At 37.5% G+C, this 23,010-nt stretch overlaps 1 protein-coding gene across 1 annotated transcript in view; it reads left to right on the top strand.

Annotated features, from left to right (window-relative positions):
- Positions 1–1,276: 1,276 nt before the first annotated feature.
- The window catches only part of LOC118743000 (epidermal growth factor receptor), a 231,635-nt gene continuing 209,901 nt past the window's right edge, over positions 1,277–23,010 (top strand). Inside the window, exon 1 of the mRNA XM_036475452.1 lies at positions 1,277–3,902. Coding sequence (XP_036331345.1) covers positions 3,755–3,902 — 148 coding nt within the window. The 5' untranslated portion in view covers positions 1,277–3,754. The remainder of the gene's footprint in view (positions 3,903–23,010) is intronic.

Here is a 23,010-nt window from a genome sequence, read left to right on the forward strand (position 1 = left end):
AATTTCGATATATCAAGGTCGGGTTGAAGGCCTACTAGGAGCAAAAATTTAAGGATAAATACTCTGTTAAAAACTAAACCGCAAAAGAAAGAGGTAAATTTCTGAATCATATTTTTTTTTAGAAACTCTTTTGCTGCATAATGGACGTCGGACTTTTCTCAGCTTCTTCGACAGGAATTTTTTAGTGCACAACTTTCAGGTATTTTTTGCATGTTACCGAAGATTTGTAACCGGAAAATTTTATACCAAAAAAATGTTACCAGTTCTTGTCGCCGCGATTCTAGGTACGTTGGCAATGCAGTTAAAATATTCAACAATTCTGCTATGAGGAATTGTGGAAATTTTAGCATTGCATATTTCACGGGGCAATAATTTGTTTCCAGCTTAGGAGATGGTAAACAAAATTTACCGGTTGCATGAGTACAGAGTGCGAAGGGGGTTTAAACATTGACAGGAACTTTATTTACCGGTTACAAAATTTTTATTACCAGCGCAGAATGGTCCTGCTTGTAATTTTTTTGCCACTAGGTAAGTAGAAATCCAGTATTAGTTTTTTCATACTATTCTATTGATTGCCTAGGGTATTGTTATTAAGAAAATATATATGCTTTTGCTTTTTTTTTTGGTTTTCTGCAAATAAAGTGATTTGGGATCATAGTGTACTGGTCCAAACCGCCAAAATTAAACGAGGCAAAGAAGTGATCAAACAATGCAAGCGGGTTTGTACTACAACTCAGTAGCAGCAATTTTAAAAAATAGTGTTTTTTTAATTTTCACTTATTTTATCATTATAAATATTATTTAATTTGAACTGATGTTATTTTGTTTTGTTTTTGTTATTTCACATAATTATTTCACGTTAATCTAATTTGTTAGACTTAAGTTTTAATTAAAAGGGCCACAAAAACTATAACACATAAACATAAAAAACAATAAAAGTACTAATTAAAAGACCATAATAAAAATGTAAAAAAAAAAATTTGCTAGCCATAGGATTCAAGCCAACTCCTAATCCGCAATACTGCCGTTAATTCGGCTCAACGTTGCCGTCTGTCTATGCTTTTATTCGATCTTTACTAGTCTTTACCCATGTATGTATGTATGTACATATTATTTCCCCTTTTCTTCTTCTAAGTTCCACTGCCACTGCGTTCCATGCCAACTAAAAGCAACACTGCACACTTCAGTATGTTTCATTTTTCACCTTTGCGCAGCAGAGCCGCTCTTTTTTGTAGGCGATGCGCATTGGCCTCTCATTCGTTGTTTGCTACTCTTGGACGTTAGTTGGTTGCGCTGATTGCGTGCGCCGTCGTTGTCGTTGTTACGCGTTAATTAACCAATTTAATTGGGTTTTGTGCGACTCCTTTTAGCCAAATTTCGTGGCTAAGTGATATCTAAAATACATAATTGCAAAGTGCAATGCGAATTTGTTAAAACGAAAAAAACGAGAAAATAAACAAAAGTGTGCATCCGTATTAGTTGAAAGTGATGAAAATAAAAACGGAAATCAAAGGCAGTTAAGGGAAACTGATCGGGCTGACTGCAGTTTGTAAGAGCCACTAACTAGCGAGAGGGCCCTTATTAGCCGTACTAAATATTTGCTACCAGCGGCATATTCTATGTCACTGCAGGCGGAACAGGTGTGTGTCTTTCTTGTGTTGCGTTTCGAAAATCACTGAATATTTGCAAGCAAAAAAAAATAAAAAAATATATAAAATACATACTGCTTTCGCTGATTACTAAAAGGTGTAATTGTAAATGTAGATACACACATATGTATGCAAGTAAATAAATCGTATAATTGAAAAGTAATACTCAGCATTTAATAATAAATTTGCAGTCATACTTGGTGTTATAAAAATTAATTATCAACTCAAAGAAAAACATACCTACGTGTGCTGATAAACAGATAAAAAGTTGTGTTGCCGTAATAAGTAGAGTAAAGTGTATATAGGAGAGTGAGGCCATAACGCTCAACGTTCTTTCTAGTTGTCGCCAATAGCAACAAAAAAAGGCATTGTTTTATATTTTATACCGGGAAAAAATAATAATAAAACAGTAATGAATTAGAAAAATTAAGTGTGCTCAACAAGTGTAACGAAGCAAAAGCGCACCCTCAATACCGAACTCTGCGCGCCAGTGAACGGGTAAACTTAAGCGCACTAATAAAGTACATAACGACATAAGTGAATACATATGTATGTACATTTGTTCGTATGTTAGCTAAAAGTCATCATACCGCCGGACGGAAACGGAAATTTGAGTTCCTTTGAACGGCCAACAGGTTTTCGGGTAGTAAGGAACTGCTGCTGAACGATTGCTGAAAATTCATAAAATTAAGTGAACTTGGCGAACTTAATTTATTTTTAGCATTGGAAGCATATATTTTTTCCCTATGGAAATGCATTAATTTCTTCTTCTGCGACTCAGACAGTAACTGGTAACTCCATTAACTAAGAAAAGACACAACAACGGGTCCACAGACAGTTGCATTCACAATTCAACAGCAACAATATACAAAACAAAGATTACAACAACACTGTACGATAAACTATCGATCGATCGCACGATATATGCTAATTGGGATCGTGTCACACCTTGGCAGCAAGCAATAAGCAAGGAGAGCCTGCGCTACAGATACAGTGCAGGGCAGTACAGTAGCTACCAATAGCTTGTAGACCAGAGCGCACGCTCAAGTGTCGGCATTTCCGACTTCTAATATACAATTTAGGGACCATTGAAGCCGTAAAATTGTAAAAAAAAAATAAATAAATGCAAGAAAACAGAATCAGTTTGAAGTGTGAACTTAAACAAAAAGTGTAAAATAAAACTCTTATACAAATAAATACCTACGCGAATTTAAACAAAAAAGTGTCGAACTTGCAATTTCAGCACACTTACACACAATTAAAGCAGTTTGCATTACACTTACACACACACACACACACACACTTTTATGCAATCACATACATATGCATGTATGTATGCACGTGTGTTGCAACATGTGGCAATATGCTGATCTTGGCTTTATCGCCGCCACATTAACGTCGTTGTCGTTGTCGTCGTCGCCTCTGTCGCCGCCGTTGTTGGTTTTATTTTCATTCGCATCGTCAAATAACAAAAATCGCGTACGCGTCTCGGTCACCCGCGCCTAAGCAAGTATATAGTAGTTATATAGTTGCCCAATGCAAATCACACGTGTTCTGCTGTATTGAACAGCGCAAGCAAAAAGTAAAAAAAAAAAAACTAAAAAAAATTTGAATTAACAACAAACACTGTTATTAGACCAGGCGGTATTCGCGGTCGTCATTGCTGTCGCTGTCGCCGTGTTACGCTTGATCGAGCCTCGCAAGGCAAGTAATCGAACTAGGCACTGAGCTGGCTATCGATAAATGCAGCAAATATAATTATATATATGTACATGCATATATATTTAATAAAAACAGTAAAACAATTATTTACAATAACGAATTGAAGCTCAACTATTTACAATTCAAATTAAAAAGAAAAATTTTTTTGTGCATAAAAATTAGAAGTATACATATGTATAGCTTTTTAGCAAATTTTAAGCCATAAGCAGAAAGTTGTGCTCCTAAAAAAACTCATTTATTGTGTTTTGTGTGGAAAAAGAAGTGCGTAATCGAATAAAATAAGCACAGAGCGACAAGTGTGACATTCTACACTTTCGCAGATCATTTTCTTGCATAGAAAATTAAAAGGAAATTAATTTTTATTTACACATTCAACGCTCGAAATGGCGTTAAACAGTCTACACCTACAACATCATCATCATCACTCGTATATGATGATGTGGTTAACACTGGGATTATTTCTGTTAATTGCTGTGCAAAGCAACGAGGCGTCCATCACTGCTGGCTATGTGGATCATGGCGATATGAAAGGTAAGTGATTAGATCATTAGGTATGTGAATAATAGCACAATATGTGCCAGAACCTAAATACATATGCAAATAGTACCTCAATATGGAAAGACCTTAACTAGTATTTATCTAAATCGATGTTTTACAAATTTCTGTAGATAACTGCCGAAAAACAGTTAATCAAATTTAAAAGTTGCGCCAACATTAAAATCGCAAGTTTAAAAAAAACATTCGATGAAAAAAGGCACACGTTCTCGTAAAGGTTGAGAAAAATTCCCATGAGAATAGTAATTCAGTCTCATGCTCGCCGTCTAATTAGTAATTATTCTACGATTTAATTAAGGACGAGTGACAATTCCTATTCTCATCATTTACGATAGTGGTCGGTATATTATCACATTCAAATTCACTGGGCGAGACTGTGTGAACTCAAAGCATTGCTTTTGTGTACGTCACTCGATTTCTCAGATGTGATTAGTCACTCGATTTCTCAGAAATTGGGTAAGAGTGATACACCACGAAGAGCCATTCGGTCTGGTTCAGCGCATGACATATGAATGGCTGAAACTAGTCTTTGAGTTCTTTAGGGGTGATATCTGTGGATCAATTCAATATGAGCTATATGCTCAGCTTTTTAACTGAAAGCATTTGGGCCTTGCTTTATAAGTGATGCTCAAGCGTCATCAGAAGGCATACAGTGCAGTCTTAAGCGTGGGCTTCTGGCTGTTATGAAGTTTCATCTACTTCTTTCTATTAGTCTCCAGCAAACTACCAAGGCGCATCATAGTTTAGAACCAACCGACTAATAGTCTACTTTGTTGTGCGATCTCGGCTATATAATTTGTGGACGTTTGTAGTTGTGTGCGCGGTGAAGGAGAATATGCCTAAGTTCAGCTTGATCTCCTTCGTTCGGATAGTATAATGGATTGTCGATAGTTTTGTAGTTGTCAGGGCGCATTCGTTGCAAGTCGCCGACGACATTCTTCAAAGCCAAACTACTTGAAACAGCTTGAAATTATAGAACAAACATAGATAAATGCTCTAACCTCGGCGAGTTTGTCATGTTCGGTCGAAAGAAAGCTGTTTTATCCTAAAAACTATTAAAAAAAAAAAACTTGAATATGTAGAGGGATCATTAAAATTAATCCCAAATTCATTGAATCTCATATGAGTAAAATAAAGTGAAGAGGAAGCTAAAGAATACCTTAAAATTTTACCAAAAATTATGCAACTTGCATTCCCACAATTTTCTCTACTCCTCAAATACAGCATCCTTACCAGTGAAATTTCACACACGCACGCACTTCAATTAAAGATTATTATCTCAGAATTCTCATTAAAAAATACACATTTACCAGTAATTGTAAAACTCATTAGCTGATAGTTATGCAACTTTCTTCATAGTTATTCTCGAAATGCAACCGCATCCGTAAAAGCAATCATGCAACTCTAAATCGAATTGCATCACTGCTGCTGGATGATCTCTTCACTACCCACACTGTTGCGCAGCTCTGTTTCCATTGTGATTACATGATTTCCCTAATCGCTTCCGTATCTCTCAGCATCATCAAGGATCGCTGGAAACCCAAACAACCAAATTATTAAATGTATGTCTCACCTTTTTGAAGCGCAAATACCTGTGGGGAAAGAATGTAAAGAAACTCACTCGTCTCCTATAAACTGATCGATCGTTTCTTCTATGCTTCGATAGCCATAGAAGATGATCGACAGCCGGTGTTTTGTGATTTTGTATTCTAGTAAAATACAAAGCAAAATTCATCATTAGAATCAGCAGTTCAACAACAAATTCAACGCATCAAAACTCAAGCTGTGAAAGAGAACAACATCTAAGAAGAAACGAAATCATGGTGTGAGCAATCTCTAGTTTAAAAAAATGGAGTGCGTTTGAAGAAAAAAAGCAGCGATCTCTAAAAATGTGAACTGCATCTGTTCCACTAACAAACAATCTGCTCGGCTTACTTTGCTTTGTTTCTCGCGTTTTATTCACATGGTGTGCCTCACCTGTGACAGCAGTAGAGGGAGGATCACAACGACATGCATACATATGTATATTCATAAACCCAAAAACCGAAAATAATGCAAACAACAAACACCATTACCCTGTAGGGAAGCCGCGAACTAGTGAATCAAATTTCTAGTTCCGTACTAGATCTTTATCGCCAAAATTTAACCAGTCCGATAGTAACTAGATCCCCACCAGTTCAAAATTAGCGAAATGTGATACTTAAAAAAATAAAAATTGTATATCACATTTTTCATTAGAAATCTATATTTAAGGTGATGAATTTAGAACTAGTTCGGAATTATAGAAAGAGGGATGCAGAAGGAACGAGATCTTATCTGTCGAATATAGAACTAGTTCGGAACTATAGAACAAGGGATGCAGCGGGAGGCAATTGACACTTCCTAGGACATGGTCATGTTAAACTCGCCAGTTGTTTACATGAAAAGGAGATTTATTGCGAACCACTACTGGGTCTAAATGTTCTAGAAGCGCACCAGTTCAGAACTAGAGATTTTCGCTACAGGGCAGCAAAATAATGCACATCCACACAAATAATGCACCACCACCACTTTTAAAAGTCGGTATTTATGTATGTACATAGTTGTATTTGTGTATTTACAAACGTCCGCTCATTCTTTCCGCAGGTATGATTTACCTGTTCGTTGTACAAACTCGGGATTTTCTGGGTACAGTGCCTCGTACAGGTACATGGTTAGTGAAGTTTCCGTTGTATATTTGCTTTTTTCCATTTTGCAGGATAACCAGCGGTCGCTGTCTATGTTTCCACGTTTACTTTCTTACTCGTATTTGTTGTTTGTATTTTATTTTGTGGACATTCGCCGGCTTGTTGATTTTTGCTTTTGCCTTTGAAGGTGTGCACTCATTCAAAACTGTCGAGTTTTTGAGCTGCATGGGCATTCGTACGCATTCGGAATGAAGGAATTTTCTGGTGCATACATATGTAGACACAAATATATGAAGGAATGTGTAAAGCAATTCATAATGTCTTTGGATTCCTGCTGGAAACTTGTTATTTATTCATTCATAGATCGCCACTTGGAATTAGTTACTACGTACATATGTAGCTTGTTTAATATTCTGTTCTCTAGTTAAGCCAGTTTCCAAACGAGTTTGGAAAGCATACAGATATGAATGTATGAATGTATGTATTTAGTTATAGAACCTAATCAATGAACGCTATAAGCTTATGGAGATAGATGCAAAGACTCAGTATATCAATGTTGTTATTGAAATAGCATAAAATTGTTCCAAGAAGTTTTGTCTGAAAAGACAACCCTTGACCAGACATAAATCAGGCCGTTTCAGATATGTTGCCCCGACTGCGGTGGGAACGCCCGGATTTCATCTGAAATTCACTTTTTCTCGGATTCTATTAAGTTTCCGATCCTGTGTTAAATAATGCTAGCTAGGTCGGATCTCATATGCGAATGCAGCTGGATATTTTGGCTTAATGGCTTTCACCTCGCGACAACCCTCTACTGTAAGCAGCTAGTAGTCTATCTTCTCATTAAGCTAACCTATTTTTGCCCACTTCTCTGAATGCCAGAGGGTACGGGTGGTTCTATAGTATTTTCTAGAGAATTCTATCCTTAGATGATTCAAAATCACGATTTTATAATCAATTTTTTTTTTGCAAATCCAATTAAATACCTAAGTTGAAGAACCCGAAATTTAACCCATAGCCTATCCAACAACCCGCCTCGCAATAGTGGGTTCCCACGATAATATTCTGTCAAGCGTAAGACCCATATATGTACTTCTAGTCAGAAAGCATCGAAGGAGAATTTTCTCTTGTTGAAAGTTGTGCCTTTGGTATATCGGAGGTTAGTCGAAACGGATATAAAGCTCTATTTGCCTCGTATAAAATTCCCAAGTCGCAGTGACTGGATTCGAGGAGTGACGCGGTGCTCACGTGAAAAGTCGTGGAAACTTGAAGTTTCATGAAAACATTGTATTCATAGCACAGATTCACACCAAGAAAGCAATTTAGCGATTCGTATTGGTCAAAATATGGGCCAAGATCCTAACTTTCCAATGACTAAAAAATGGGCATCAAATAAAAGGTCTTCAAAAATATTTACGCCGTGATTTATGCTTACTTCCATACTGTATACAGTTTCCGAGATATAGGACACAATGTGAAGCATTTGTCAAAATATTTTACCCGTGGTTTCTGAGTTTTGGTTGCCTCCCGTAGTTCCCGAGAAATTGTTCAAAACGTGGACCAATAGTTAAAATCTTTCTAATATTTAAGTCCAAAGATTTTCGAATAGATACTACAAAAGAGGTATCAAATTAAAGGTTTTCGAATAATATTTTATCCGTGTTTTCTGTTTCTTCCGTCCGTTGCTGCGTTTCAAAATACCTATGTATACGGTGACCATCCGTCCTGTATTATACGCAGTTCCCTTTTTTGGCCCATTGTCCTGGTAATTTATTTATTTTACACGGGGAGCTAAATGTTCTGTATTTCTTTTCATGTCCTGTATTTGTCCCGTATTCGGTATTTCGGCGCCTTAACAGCTCATTAAAAAAGCTATAAAAACTATAAAAATTAATTCTACAATATTTCACCAAAATTTTGAACTTTTTAATTAGAATCTTTAGAAAAAAATTTTGTTTGCAGTTTTGTAACTCATTGAAATTGAGTATAATAAAGTGCGAGTGGAAGGTGCTGCTCATTTGCTTCTCTTTCAAGAAAATGGTGGAACATATTTACTTTGCTCGAAAAAATGCGCAACACTGTCAACAAAAAAAAAAAAAATTGCCAAAAATTAATGGTAAGTCTTAGCGACTTAAAATTGCACTTTATTATACTAAAATTTAACGATTTTTTTTTAGCAAATTTTACGGGGTAAAAGTCTCGATAATCTTATCCTATAAATTTGTGAAGAAGGCTTTAAGATCTGTAAGCTGTTGCGGAAAAAATTTGCAAACTTATTTTTTGTCCTGTATTCGGCTCTCATAAATATGATCACCGTACCTAAATATGTATGCAATTTTTTAACCCGTTTTTCGATGGTTCTCCATAATGCGAGTGGAAAAACAATATTTTTCAAATCTCTCTCTGTTTTATTGAATTTCAGGTTTAATTGCGTCATATTTTAAGCAAACACACTTATCTGGGGATTACTCAGTGTATGTTGGCTACTAAATCAAACATTTTTTTTCTCTATCATTTATGCTTATGAAAAACTGAATAGAATATTGCAAACAGGCGTATTTTTAAGCGCCGCAACGCACGCTGGGTACAGCTAGTATTTAACATTGCATCTAAAATGGAGTTTTGACCGAAAAGTAGAAACCTCATCCCAATGATGAACTCTAGTAAAATCCTCGTGGAGCCTGACTACAACTTATGGCCTGGATTAACTTTTCAGTTTCAGCTTGGAAATTTTGCCCCTGCCTCTAAAACAGCTACTTACTTAGTAAGTAGTCAGTACTTATGTAAAGAATGAAAGTACTTGGCATCAATGTACGTATGTACATATGTATGTACTGTAGTATGTAAGCACTTAAGTAAACTTCACCTGGTTCTTACCGCTTACCTGGCGCTTATCAAGCGCCTTCTCATAAAAAGCGCGATAACACTGTTTACTTTTCTATTTGATATATGTAAATACGATTTATTCAACACTTTTGTTGTTGCTTGCTGCTGTTTTATTAGCCTCGTTAAGAGTTCGGAGCGTACATACTTACTTAACCGACTAAATGAGTCAGCAAAGGTAAATAAAGAGAAAATAAAAGAAAAGTAAGAAGTTGGCAAAAAGCACATCAACTGGGTGTAACTGGGATAACATTCACCAACCGTTGTTCAGACAAGCAAATAGTAATTCTAGATGTGTATGTTTGTATGTAGTGGCGTCACAGATTTCACTTACTTACAATGTCTGTTGGCCTACCTTATGCTGGGATCTGCCAGCTGAGAAGAGCAGAGTAAAAAACAGAGAAAGCCACCTACTTGTAGCCGCAAAATCAGCAAAAGCTAAGGCGCAAAGCCGTCACCAGCATACATAAAATGAACACATATGTACGTATGCCTGTATACATACATATGCATATACATACATTAGAGTGGTTCAAGAAAATCGTCTATTTTTTTTCAAAATCCCCTGCGAAATATTTTAGGGACAGTAGAACAAGACGCCTGTCAAAAACACAGCTCTTTTGGAAAAGTGAATTTATGGAGAAATTTTAAGAGACTTTGTTTATAGCCTACAATTTTCTTCACAAATATTTATTGTTAATTCTGATAAGTTTACTTAAAAACGAGTTATGAAATTTTAAAATTTAAACAGTCGAAAAAATTTCACCGGTTTTTTTTTGAAAAATGCTAGGTAGTCGATCTGTTTTTGAACTAGTCTAATGTACGCAGTTCCACTTAACAAAGTGCGCTATTTATTTTGCTCATTAAGGTCGAGAGAGCTGCCAGTTTCTGCCACAGCGGTTGCAGAATCAGTTCAGCTGCTAGACGATCGTTTGCACTCTTCATAATTTTTGCAGAACCAAGCGAAGCAACAGCAACAACAACAAGAAACAATAACAGCAGCTGCTGCCCTGCAAAGTTGTTAAACCTCCATTGTTGTTGCATACATACGCATACATACTTACATGCCTACATATGTTTGTACTACGTAAATGCATTTTTTTGTTGTCACTCTGCTTGCATCTCACGGTTCACCTGCCACGCCACCGCTGCAGCATGCAATACGATCACTTTGCCAAAACACACTGGCTGGCAGACAGACGCAGACGTATGTACGTACATACGTGCATAGTAAATACATTTGCTCACCTGCATCATACCTACACTTTAATTAGTCTTTTTGGCCCAGTCATATATTTAGTTGGACATTTGTACGTACACATACCTACACTTAGCTATATTAACTTGGCTTTATTGCAACTTTTGTAAGTTGCACATTGCAACGAGCCACCTGTAGCATGTTGTTGTGCGTGTAATGTCATATATGAGCACTTGCAACACGGCCGCCCCCTCACCTGCAGCAGCAACACCGCCTTTGCAACTGCTGTGTCGTTATTTCTCTATGTGCCTTCCCTTGCATTTACAATTTCGTTAAAGCTGGCAATGAGAAGTCGGTCGGTCGGCTGGCTTGAGTGGTTTGTTTTGCTCGGCACGTTTATGCGTTGTTGCCAATGTTGGTTGCACTATCTGTTGTGGCATTGCTATTGGTCTCGTTGTTGTTGTTGTTGGCGTTGGTGCAAGCACCGCGTCGAAACCAGTTCTTGCAAATAAATAGAGAGGTTTACCTTTTGATTATTGTTTTCGTAAATTGTCGTTAACTTTTTACGTTTCGCAACAATAACACGCGACATTTAATAGACAACAATGCGTAACAAAAAATGCGCCAAGTCATAAAGCACATAAAGAATTATAGATACATACATATTTAGTGCATATGAATGATAAAGAGGAGTTACCTTCTGAGAAAATGTGGATAGTTCAGGAAGGGAAAATTTACTATTTAACTAACTGAACTATTTTTCGTCTCGAACTGAGGTGGTTAGAGTCTCGGGATCTAATATAGCCACTTTGAAGCCATGCCATCACTAAAAGCTTCAGCAGTTGGTATGTGTTTATATCACAAGGACAATGGAGTTGGAAGGATTGCACATAACCATAGAACAGGTTCGCCAGAAAAGGATTTTACGAAGGAAAGCTTATGAGAATATGTAGAAACTAGGCTTACCGCTGTCTGTCAACAAAATTAGAACTTTTTGGTGAAGTTGGTGAAAAGAAAAAAAATTCGCAGGTTTTATTCAAGTAGAAGATGGCCCCAATATTCTTTAGACTTAAAACCATCGGATTATAAAGTTTGAGGCTGTATGGCAAGCATACTAGGGAACATAAATATGTAGCATGATCTTGGACAATTTCAAAAGGATTTAACAAAAATACGAGGACGAAATATCAAATGAAGTCGACAGTGCAACACTCCTCAAAACTGATGGGAATGGGACCAATTGTATTCATTAAAAGAGGTCTAGGTTGGTTGCCTTTCCCTTTTTACATCGATTTAATGTCGTGAAGTTAGCGTTCAAAATAAACAAGTCTGTAATTTAACTTTCCAAATTTGGCAAATGTCTTTTTATTATTTTATTTTATTTTTTCAAGAAATTACACATGAAAACACGAAGTTACAAGTTGAGATAAAAAAGAAATGGTAACCCTTTGGCAAATTTTCATTATTTGACAAGCTCAATCAAATGCTGTTGGTCCGATTCGCATCAACTCAAAATTTTTGAAATTTGTTGCACTGTGTTATTCGAAATAAAGCTAACGATATTATTATTCAGAAAACTAAGTGCGACAGTTACTGTTTTACACGCGGTATTAGGTAAAATTTTCCGGGGAACATTTTCGTAGAACATTTCATTGCACCATTTTCCTTACAGGAGGTCGTTTTGACCACTCATTTTGAGATCTTTGAAAAAAGTGCAATTGAGTGGCCGCTAGAGGGTTAAATAATTCCAGAAAATTATTCTTGATAAAATTTTATTAAGGGTATTCTCAGAAAAAATTTGTATGCGATTAACGTAAAAGTCTACAAAAAGCAAAATATCTAAGCATTATAAACAGTTTGCCTAAAAGTATGCAAAGTACTTTTTCTTCGGATTGCTATTTCTTTTAAATCTAGTCCGCGGAGTTTAAAAATCTAAGATATTTCAGGGGGTTAGTATCTCTTAATTTTATTATCCGCTAAATAAATGTTTGGCCAGAAATCTAATCCTGCTGGTCCTACTCAGTGGTGGGCAGTTCCACAGGAGAAGTTTTACCATTTCTTCTGCATCTGAAGATTTATGACATATGACAAAAGGTGTTATACTCTAATACTAGTCTTTCAGCATGTGTATCCAGGACCAAGAGCCCAGTGAACAATATCCTGTGAAACTGACTCTTAGTCGAGACAAACCCTTCCTGTTCAATTTGCGCATTAGGTGGGCCGAAGACTCTTACAAAACTATGGCAAATTGTAGTTCTTTCCACCTCTAGGTAGCCACAGTTTTCTAGTGCTGAAATATGTGTGGTCTTAGATATAGCTCAGAGGCATAAGAACCTCAAGTGACACTAAGATATTAAGAGCCGACACGTTGCTGAATAGCTCATCGGTCATTTCGTTGCCCTGAATGTTGCTCATATGCCTATTCGCTAAAGGGGTAAAGTATGTACTCTCTTATTTACCGTCTGGCTATGCAAGTAAACTGCCACGGTTCATTCTGAAATTAAAACCATTTTACACGCTTCTATGTAGGCAAAGACCTTCGCTTGGACAATACTGACCGAATCTGGTAGTCGAAAAGACTTTTCCATTTGGAGTGAGTTGAAAAAGTCCCAGCTCTCGAACTTCTGGCGATTTCACTAACAGGCATAAGCTTGAGCCTGATGCTCTCGCAAGAATCACCAATGTTTGCGAAGCTCTTCACCAGGAAGGATTTGGAAAATTGGTATTCGCACATGTCCATGACCTGACTGTGCCTTACACAACCTTTACTTTGCTAGAAGTGGCATCTACAATGGTTACCTGCAGATTATCTCTCTCCAATTCGCTGTAGCCGCACTAATTCGTTAACATAAAACTTGCCCTTTTTGGAAACCCTTTCAGTCTCATTCGCTTCCATCCTTCTTCTCGGTGGCCTGGTACGATGGGTTCTCATCCACCGCTGCTGAAAGCGAATTTTATCTACGGTCTCCTTTTGGATGGGCAATCCCATTGGTCTTATAGAGCTCTTTCTTGCCGAGTATAGCTAGATCCCGCCGGTAGGGATTTTCCGAAGCACATTAAACATAGATGTATCAGATTTTGGAAGCCCCTTGACATGGTTGCTCATTCGGTGAAATCCTGTCACCCACAGTAGTGACTCCGTCGCCTGGTGCCAAAACCTCTTGACTGGACGGCAGGAGCTGCTCTTTCCAGAAGAAACCGCCCCGAGCTGGTCTGATGCAGCAAACTAGCAAGGAAAAAGAGGAAAAGGTCAGCCCGCCTAGTTAGCGCCCAATGCTATGGTAAGGTCACCGTTACTTACTTAGGCGATTCGGTGTCAGTGAAATGCTGTAGAAATACTGGGAGCTACTCTGTAATGCGATACGAAAGAGAAATGCGATGCAATAGGCAATCGCCACAGCGTATTATTTACGACGTATTTGCCTATCGCATCGCATTTCTCTTTCCCATCGCATTACAAAGTAGCCCCCCAGTTTATTCGCCCTGACTGCAAACGTCGTCCAATTTTCACGGTCCTCTTGACACCCTGGTTTAAAAGAAACCTCCGAACCGCGATGAAAGAGCATTACGATGGGACTATTGAGAAGTAAACCCATTATCAGTCAGCTTCCTCGGGGAGATTTCAGTGGCGGAAAATTTGTTTGACATAATTAGGGGACTTGCAGGACAGCTTAAGTGTCGTAATGTTTTAGCATCCTAAAATGTTTCGATAAAAAAAAAAAAACGGTTAAAAGGTTGTAATTTGTAACCGCATTAAAGCGTTTTAAACGGATAGAAAATGTATAATTAGCTCTTGTTATTACCTTTGAAATCCCTAAAGCCATTTTAATTGTTATTTTACAAGAAGTACTTTTATGATTTCAAGGCATTACAACGCTTAAGACGTCTTGTGAATCCCCGAACTATAATACTTGATAAAGAAACGATTTGTACATACCTATGTTGATATGGAAAAAATTTACCTGACATACCTCCATTCTACTACGAAAGACACCACCAACCTGGGGTCGTGCACTGGCATACCGAAGGGAGGTTTAGTCCTTGAGTGCACAGACGTATACTTTGGGCGCCAGGTTACAGAAAAATGAGGCCTAGTCAGTCTGTCCAGAGATAGCACCCAAAACCTCAACGAACTACTTTCGAATCATGCAGATTTGGGTCGCGGAGCAGAGTGAAGCATCTCAAAAGCACCGAAATTGTAACCACAGGCAGGCTAGAATAATTTCGTACCTCCGAAATATTTTTTGTTGCTAAGCTGGATGGAATTTAGAAAATATCGTTTTGCGGCACCATATCTAAGACAAAATGCAAATCAAAATAAGTACTCGGTAATATCGAGTTGGCGCGTTAGTCAGAAACAGCATTGGAAACCACAAAGTTGTGCATTAAAAACATTATCAACGGTCAAAGAAGAGTCCTTAAGTATCCTTTTTACTAGCAGCTGATACCAGATATTTGTATGACGCGACAGCAACTACCTACCCAAACCATATACATACATTTCGGCTATTTTTAATTAATGCAATCTGATCGCAAGTCATTTTTCTTCAAAGAAAAAACACTTCTGCCAATAAGTAATTCAAGTGCGTATCTTCAGACGTCGGAACACTTCGATGACGAAGTGGCCACTCCAATTGCAGGCATGCATGCTGGTGCACTTGTGCTCATTCCAAGGAATTTTCGGCACTTTCTGCTGCATGCAGGACGAACGGCAACAACAAAATTGACTTTGTCAGCCAGTCAGCAAGCAGGTACCTATGCATGCTCACACAGTGATTGCTCTTTTTTCCACTTCATTACCGTGCCGATGCGATGTCCTTTGCTGTCTTTTCCAGCTGTTGTGTAGGCAAAGACAGGATCTTATTTGCAAAGAAGCATCTACTTACTCGTATTACTGGAAGCACTTAACAACAAGCAAGGCGTAGATTTATGAAATGTATCGAATTTCATTTCATATTTTTTGGTGAGAGTAACGCTTCTGGCTGACCCGATCCGATCCGGGCCGACCCGCTTGCCTGCCCGCCTGCCTGACTGCTTGTGTGCTATGTGCTATCAACTGAGAGGCAACTGCATATTTACGTACGCTGGTCTGTGTTGCGTTTGCTATCAGAAATTTACATGCTTTTTAAAAATACCTTTGCCGTTTCCCCCGTCGTTGTATGTCCTTCGCTGGCGGATGTGTCGTCATTGTTTTTTTTTCTTCTTCACCATTCTATGCGCATTTGATTGTTTTTGCTTTGCTATCAAAAATATGTCTACCACATTTTCGCTTTGTACAGCCAGTCAGCGTTTTGGAATGCGGTAGAGACCAGTAAATGCGCTCATACTTACCATACCGGAATGCGTGTCCTTTTAAATTATCCTTGCGCCACTTGAATAACATGTTTCCTGCGTTGAAGTGCGCCTGAAGTGTTTGCTGGTAAAGGAAGACAACAAAAAAAAAAATGCCATCGCAATGGAAGTAAAGCAGAAAAAATGAATTACTTGAGCATGTTGCACTCATACCAGGTACATAGTTACATACATACATTTCATTGCTTTCAATTGAGTCAGCAAGCGTAATGCTTGCAATGCCTTTAATATAATCATGAGAAGAAAAAAATTGCGCACCCATCATTCTAGCTAAGTAAAGTGCATAAGACGGCTGGAGCGGGAGGATGCTGCGACAGAAATCTGCAGGAGCATTTAAAAAATAATAATACCAATAAAAATAAAAGTCTGCACTTCAAATAAACAATTATGAAAAATCCATTGAAATATTCTTGAAAATATTTTACACTTCATTGGCAGATTGGTACCATTTGTCTTTCCATTTAACCCCCAACTGCTGTCAGCACGTTTTTTACGTTGAACCCTCCTTCCCTCATTCTCTCCCGATTCTTCCAAACGACGATCCTCACTCGACAGCATCTTCATCAAAAACAAACAATTTGCCTGCGATCAGAGAAAAAGCAACAGAAAGTGTATTCGCACAAATTAAGCAATAGCGCAAAGAGAAATAAGAACTAATTATTATTAAGATACAACAACAAAGACAAGACACAACAAAGCAATACCTTGAGAAATAAGTGAAGAATATATGTATGTATTTTTATTTTACAAATGCTCTCCAATCATCTCTCTACCATCAACTACAACATTGTTGTTGTTAAGAGCATCAGCGCCAATCGGAGATGGTTTGCAGCTGGCGCTTGAATTGAACGATTTGGGAGCGAGTAACCCAGTCCAGCAATCATTGCAGACAAGCAAAGGAAAGAAAAATATTTGATAAAAAAATCAAACGAGATGGATTTAGGGTAAGTTAAGCGATAAGCCAGATATCAATCTCTGGTTGATCGAATACTCACGCCTATAATTCTGTCAGGAAATACCCATCCCTCCAGTTGACCACCCTGCGTTAGTACACTGATTGCTCTAAAACTACAGAAAGCATTGAGGCAGGTATCTTTGGCTCCAGTATTCGGCTACCTGTGGCTATGGGAAAATCCCGAACTTTTTCAAGCGCAGGTCTACGCCAATAGTCTGTGTGTAGAGGTTACTTCAATGAGAGTTGTGAATTACTCGATAGTCCTCTTGTGCATGGAACAACTTAGCTTACTTGCTAAACAGAAAGATATCCAACTGCATTGGGTACCAGGTCCCAAGGGAATAGAGGCAAAGGAGGTAGTTGACGAATTAGCCAGGAAAGCACTCCCACAGGAGCTGCGCCATTTCTTGCAATAGACCCCAACCCAATCAGGGAAGAGCTCCAGAAAGCGATAATACGAAAAAGAGAACCAAACCAGAAGTTTATTGGGCGCGTGAATTCCAAAAATTGGGATAGGAACTGCAATTAGGTTTCTATATGTACTCGATGCAGCCACTGTGGTTTAGTGGGTAGAAGTGCGCACAACCATTCCGCAGCGACTGGGTTCGAGCCCAGTAACCGACCAACGTCAAATAATAAAACAAAAAACAAATTTACCTAACAGCGTCCGCCCCTCGGCCGACAATGGCAAAACCTCCGAGTGTATTCTGCCATAAAGAACAGTTTCTCATGAAAATACAATCACCGTTCGGGGTCGGCGTAAAACTATAAGTACATCCCCGTTGTGTGACAACATCAAGGCGCACGCCACAAATCGGAGGAGAAGCTCGGCCAAACACTATGTAGATATGTATATGGTGTCAGTTTCCGACTCGTTTTCCTGCTCGTAAGCTTGGAGTTTTCGAGCCATCTGTAGATGCCTTTCCAGAATTGAGGCACTCCAAGAAGGTTCTAAAACTCTTCGTCTTCGCTTTGCTGAACACTGTATTAAGTTAGGCTAACTGTATAGTCCTGGAAAAGGATCATTTCAATCTAAGTAATACCATTTCTCGGAGGAATTCATTCAATGGGCATAATCATACGCCATTATTCATAATTTCATTCTTCCTCAGGCGTGCGTAGACCTGACGAGCAGATTTTTCGACAGTTGCAATAGATCAGCATGAAAGCATTTGTTTATGGTTTGCTGGGCTATACTACGAACAAGCGCTCACGTAGTATGTAAGTGTACGTTCGCACTGAGTATATTCACACATTGTTTGGCTGATGTACATACGCTTGCGGTAGCATTCATATAAGAACGCACACACATGAAGTTGCTCCCCCAAATGTGAGGCATATTTCAATTTTGTTGCTGCTGATGTGTTGCCACTTCTGTTGCTGAGTGATCGTGCGAACGTCGTCATCAACGGCTCCATACAATATGCTCCATACAGAATTCACGCCGAATGCATACGCATACGAAAACATTGGCCAATCGCAGGGAATCGTCCATGAAATTAATGCAAGTGAGCAGCAGCAGCACTTGGCGAAGGCGATCGTTAATGTTTGATATGCACAATATAGTTTTTTTTATACACCTATATAACAGACTTATATTCGTATTAAAAAATTCATAAAAAATCTGGCGCTGACAGCAAATGTGTTGGCGTTGGGCCAATTGCTACATATGTATGTATGTATGTACTATAAAATATTTACATAAGTAAGTATGTACCTTTTTAGTAACTAACTAGTGCGCTTGCGTTGAATACCAAAGCACTGGCAGTAGCTGATTTGTGGACCACTTGAGAATGCCAGTGGTCGGTAACAATTTACTATGCGATGTCGGACAGCCAACCAAAGTCAACAGTCATATATGTATGTATGTAGACACATATTTACACATTTTCTTCAAAAGTGTAGTAACTTAAATTTTATCAGTTTTGATATTATATACAGAAAATGTTCCCGATTCATTTAGATAGCTGTGGTCTTTGACAAAACAATTTCTGTAATTTCTGTAGGTTGGAACTTCGAAAAAATATCAGAAAATTCCATAAAAAATTTAAAAATTTTTATTTAACTTTGATTAAGATAGTATTTTAGACTACTGCTATCAATGATTAAAAGTAAAAAATATCAAATGAGGACTCAATGAATTACTTCTTTGAAGAAAAATTTACCTCACTCGAGAGAAGTTGTTTTGTCAAATTTCCACAGATAAATATGTACATAATTTAGTGCAAAAAGCACAGTAAAGTCCCTCTCCTGCAAATGTATGTAAGCACACGTTTTGAAACAGTATATTCTATGTTCTGAAAACAGAAATTTTGAGTTAGTACACTTTTGAAGAATGTTTGAGATGTACGTATATCGCGCGTTTGAATGTCTGAATTTGCGAATTTTTATCAATTGAAATAAATTAAAATATTTATACATATAAATGTATACGTTTGAATACATGTACATAAATAAGTATGAATGCATATACATATGCTCTTATGACCAGAAAAATGTATGTTTATTAGGGTGCCTCATCAACGAAAAAAAAAAATACACTTTTTCACCCGTAATTACAAAATGTATTATATTTCAAGACCAGCGCCAAAATTATTTCGGAAAAATATTCATGTTTACGATAGCTGGACCGATCGCATTTTCTTAAATAAAATTAGTTTTTCAAAAATATTTTTGCCAAAAAAGCGCCTCAGTTGATCGAAGAGTTTAAGCTAAAAAGGTGTGAATAAAAATGTAAACAATTTTTTTCAACGGTATAAAAATAATGACATTTTTAGAGGTATTTAATAGATCTAGCTGACGTAAATCTTAATATTTCTCCGAAAGATTTTGGTGGAAGTCTTAATATATAATAAAATATGTAATATGTAATTATATTTTTGTATGAAGAGCGATGCACCCTAATGTTTATGACTTTGAACTGGAGCTGGTATGCAAATATTTTAAATATAAGTGCGCATATTTATGTAAATTATAGATATTTTATAACTAAGCCATGCTAAGTTATGTGCACCAAACAGTGCGCAGTAAAAAAAGCTATAAACTTTACTTTTCAGCAATTTGCATTTGTACTTATGTACATACATGTCAGTATTTTAGTATGTATGCAATTCTCTGAGCTTAAAAAACATTTTCTTGTAGTTTGAGCACAGTATTCACGACTGGGTGCGTCCTGAAACTAAAAATTTTAATTACGCTCCTAGATTGAGTATGTGGTTATGCGCTGGGTGTGGGACCCGACATGAAAACCAAAGTTCCAATGAAAGGGAAAATTTTACCTCATATGAGAGAGGACTATAAATTTAAGGGGATGCACCTAGAATCTCTGGACCTTAAATTGGGGAAAGTGCCTCCACTGGCTAGTTGATGCATTCGGAAAGGCGCACGCAGATATCACCGCCATGCAAATTCGGTGCTCGATTTGAGGAGGCAGCGAGACTGAAGTTCGTGGCATCCAGCTACATGTCGCGTACAATTCGAGGGCCAAACATTGACTCAAGCAATCAATTTCGCTACTCGACTCTAACATCAGTTCACTGAGAGCACTTTGAATAAGTACGAGAGTAGTGGAATCATAGATAGATGGATATTAAAATGAGGTTTTCACCGCGACGCCTGGGTTTATTGTGCCCTCTACTCTTCAAAACACTTCCAAGTACTAAACCTAAACTTGTGGGAAACTTCACTAACGCTTTCTGGAGTGTGTAAGGCCACTTGTTAGTATTCTAAATGTATCTATTTTATTTCCTGTATTCCTTTTTGCAATGGAAGCCATGCTAACTGGATCTTGTAAGGCCTACCAAGGGAGTTAAATTATTCAATATACTCAAGGACTACCGATGATTTGATTTCATATGATAGGAGAGCCTTGAGCGCTGGCTATCACTTAGTATTTTGACTTTCTTACTTCACATATATAAACATAAATAAATATTTGGCGCTTACACATATGAAAATGCTTGACCGAGCCTCTGCTCTATTTAGTGGTGTGTTGTCACACAGATAGATGTAGTAAATTTCCGCCTGAAAATGCTCGGATATTTCCCCATAGTAACAGGCATCTTAGTTCTGCAGTTTTCCAGCCTCCAGAGCGTGCTAAAATTTTGCAGGAGATATGTATGTACTTTCCGACCCAGCTTAATGCAAAAAAAAAAATCTACATTTTGAGGTTTCCTCTTATACGATGTTTCCACGATTCGTAATTCGCTCTCTAAGTAATTCGTGAATTACCCTGTTTCCACGACACACATTAGTAATTCATTTGGCAGCTCTAGTTCTTGTTCTTTTTCTTCGCTATTTATTATTATTTTTGTGTACTGCAAATATCGAAGATGGAGCTAAAATTTAAGTTATCATCAACAATTTTAATTTGTATAGAGAATATTTCATTAATATTATTCTATAACTAGAAAAAGTGCCAGCAAATGGGACCAGGCCGGTGAAAGCTTAGATATATTTCCGGTAAATATTAGAGAAGGCAGCGATTCGTTCATCATTCGCATGATAATTCGATCTGAATTACCTACAAATGAGGTAATTCGCTCTCAAAATTGTGTATGGCGAATTACGTAATTCGGAAGGTAATTGGCAAGGCGAATGACGAATGGGAGAGCGAATTACGAATGAGAGAGCGAATTACTAATCGTGGAAAGGCCGTATTAAATAACAGCTTATTTCGGTTATAAAATACAAAATAAGCACGAAAATTTTTAGTTCCCACAGTAGAATTTAAGCTTTGGATATTTTTGAAATCAGTGATAATTGTATACAAATATTTGTATGTATTTTCTGTTTAGCCTAATTAAAACCGAAAAAATAAGATAGTATTCTTCTAAGTAGTTGCCACAATATAGGTATATCTACATATATACATAAATCCAAGAACTTCCGATCGTTGTGGCTACTAAATGAAAGAACTGCACATAAAATTTGCATAATTAATCGATTAACCACTGATGAGTCTTTGTCTTTTTTTTCGTTTTTCTTTGTTTAATTTGTATATTACACAATCGCTTCCTCTCCTGCTTTCGTTGGAAAACACTAAATTCAATACCTATAACCGTGCATAAATAATTTAGCGGTGAAAATGAAAAGAGAAGAGAAGAGGTCAGAAATCAAATCAACGAAAACGAAATGAACAAAATGTGCATCGAATTCGATTCGTTTTGCCGCTAAAGTCGAATGTAAGCTGAGCGATATCGAAAAGACTACAAAATTGTATCTTATACAAAAGTATGTGCTACATGTGTATGCTTGTGTGTACATATGTATGTATTTATTCCCAGAAATTGAGCGAATGAAAGAGAAATATTGCTGCAATTCGTTGCAATGAAATCGAGTTCAATAATAAATTTTTAATTGTTATTAATTTGATGTGAACCCGCCATTCGCGCGGCATGAACCGAATGTGTACATTCATATGAACATTGCATTAGGATGCCGCACGAAAAAATATTGCGACTTCAGGCGAGTCATAAAATTTGGGCTTTTTTTTATAGCTTCCACCAAAATATTTTGCCTCAATTATCGAGCCTTTCTAAACAGTGTTGTATCAAAGTTTGGAAGCCCAACTTCTTTTGCGGCGTAAGTGAACTAAAAAATCGTCAGGGCTAAGACGGAGGCCATGACTACGAAAACGAAGACAAAAGCTAACTTGGACCCGCCAGTAAATACGAAAAAGAATAGATAAGAATACATATTTCGAACATGAATAGACGAAAGCGAGTATTAAGACGGATATAAAGACAAAGAAGAATAAGAATACGAATACGAAAACCAATATGAATACGAACACAAAGACGAGTGCGAATACGATGACAAGTGCGAAGATGAATACGCAGGCGAATACGAAGACAAAACGAGAACGAATACAAAGACAAACAGGAATACAAAGACGATTGCGAAGACGGATACAAAGACAAATGCGATGACGAGGGCGAGTACTACGCCAAAGATAAAAACAAAGTCGAAAACGAAAACGAAGACTTAGAGTAAAGCTAATATTTATAACTAAAGAAATGTATCGAGGGA

The sequence above is a fragment of the Rhagoletis pomonella genome, unplaced genomic scaffold (genome assembly GCF_013731165.1).
Source record: "Rhagoletis pomonella isolate Grant_MI unplaced genomic scaffold, Rhpom_1.0 Rhpom_scaffold_00007, whole genome shotgun sequence".
NCBI classification, from domain to species: domain Eukaryota; kingdom Metazoa; phylum Arthropoda; class Insecta; order Diptera; family Tephritidae; genus Rhagoletis; species Rhagoletis pomonella.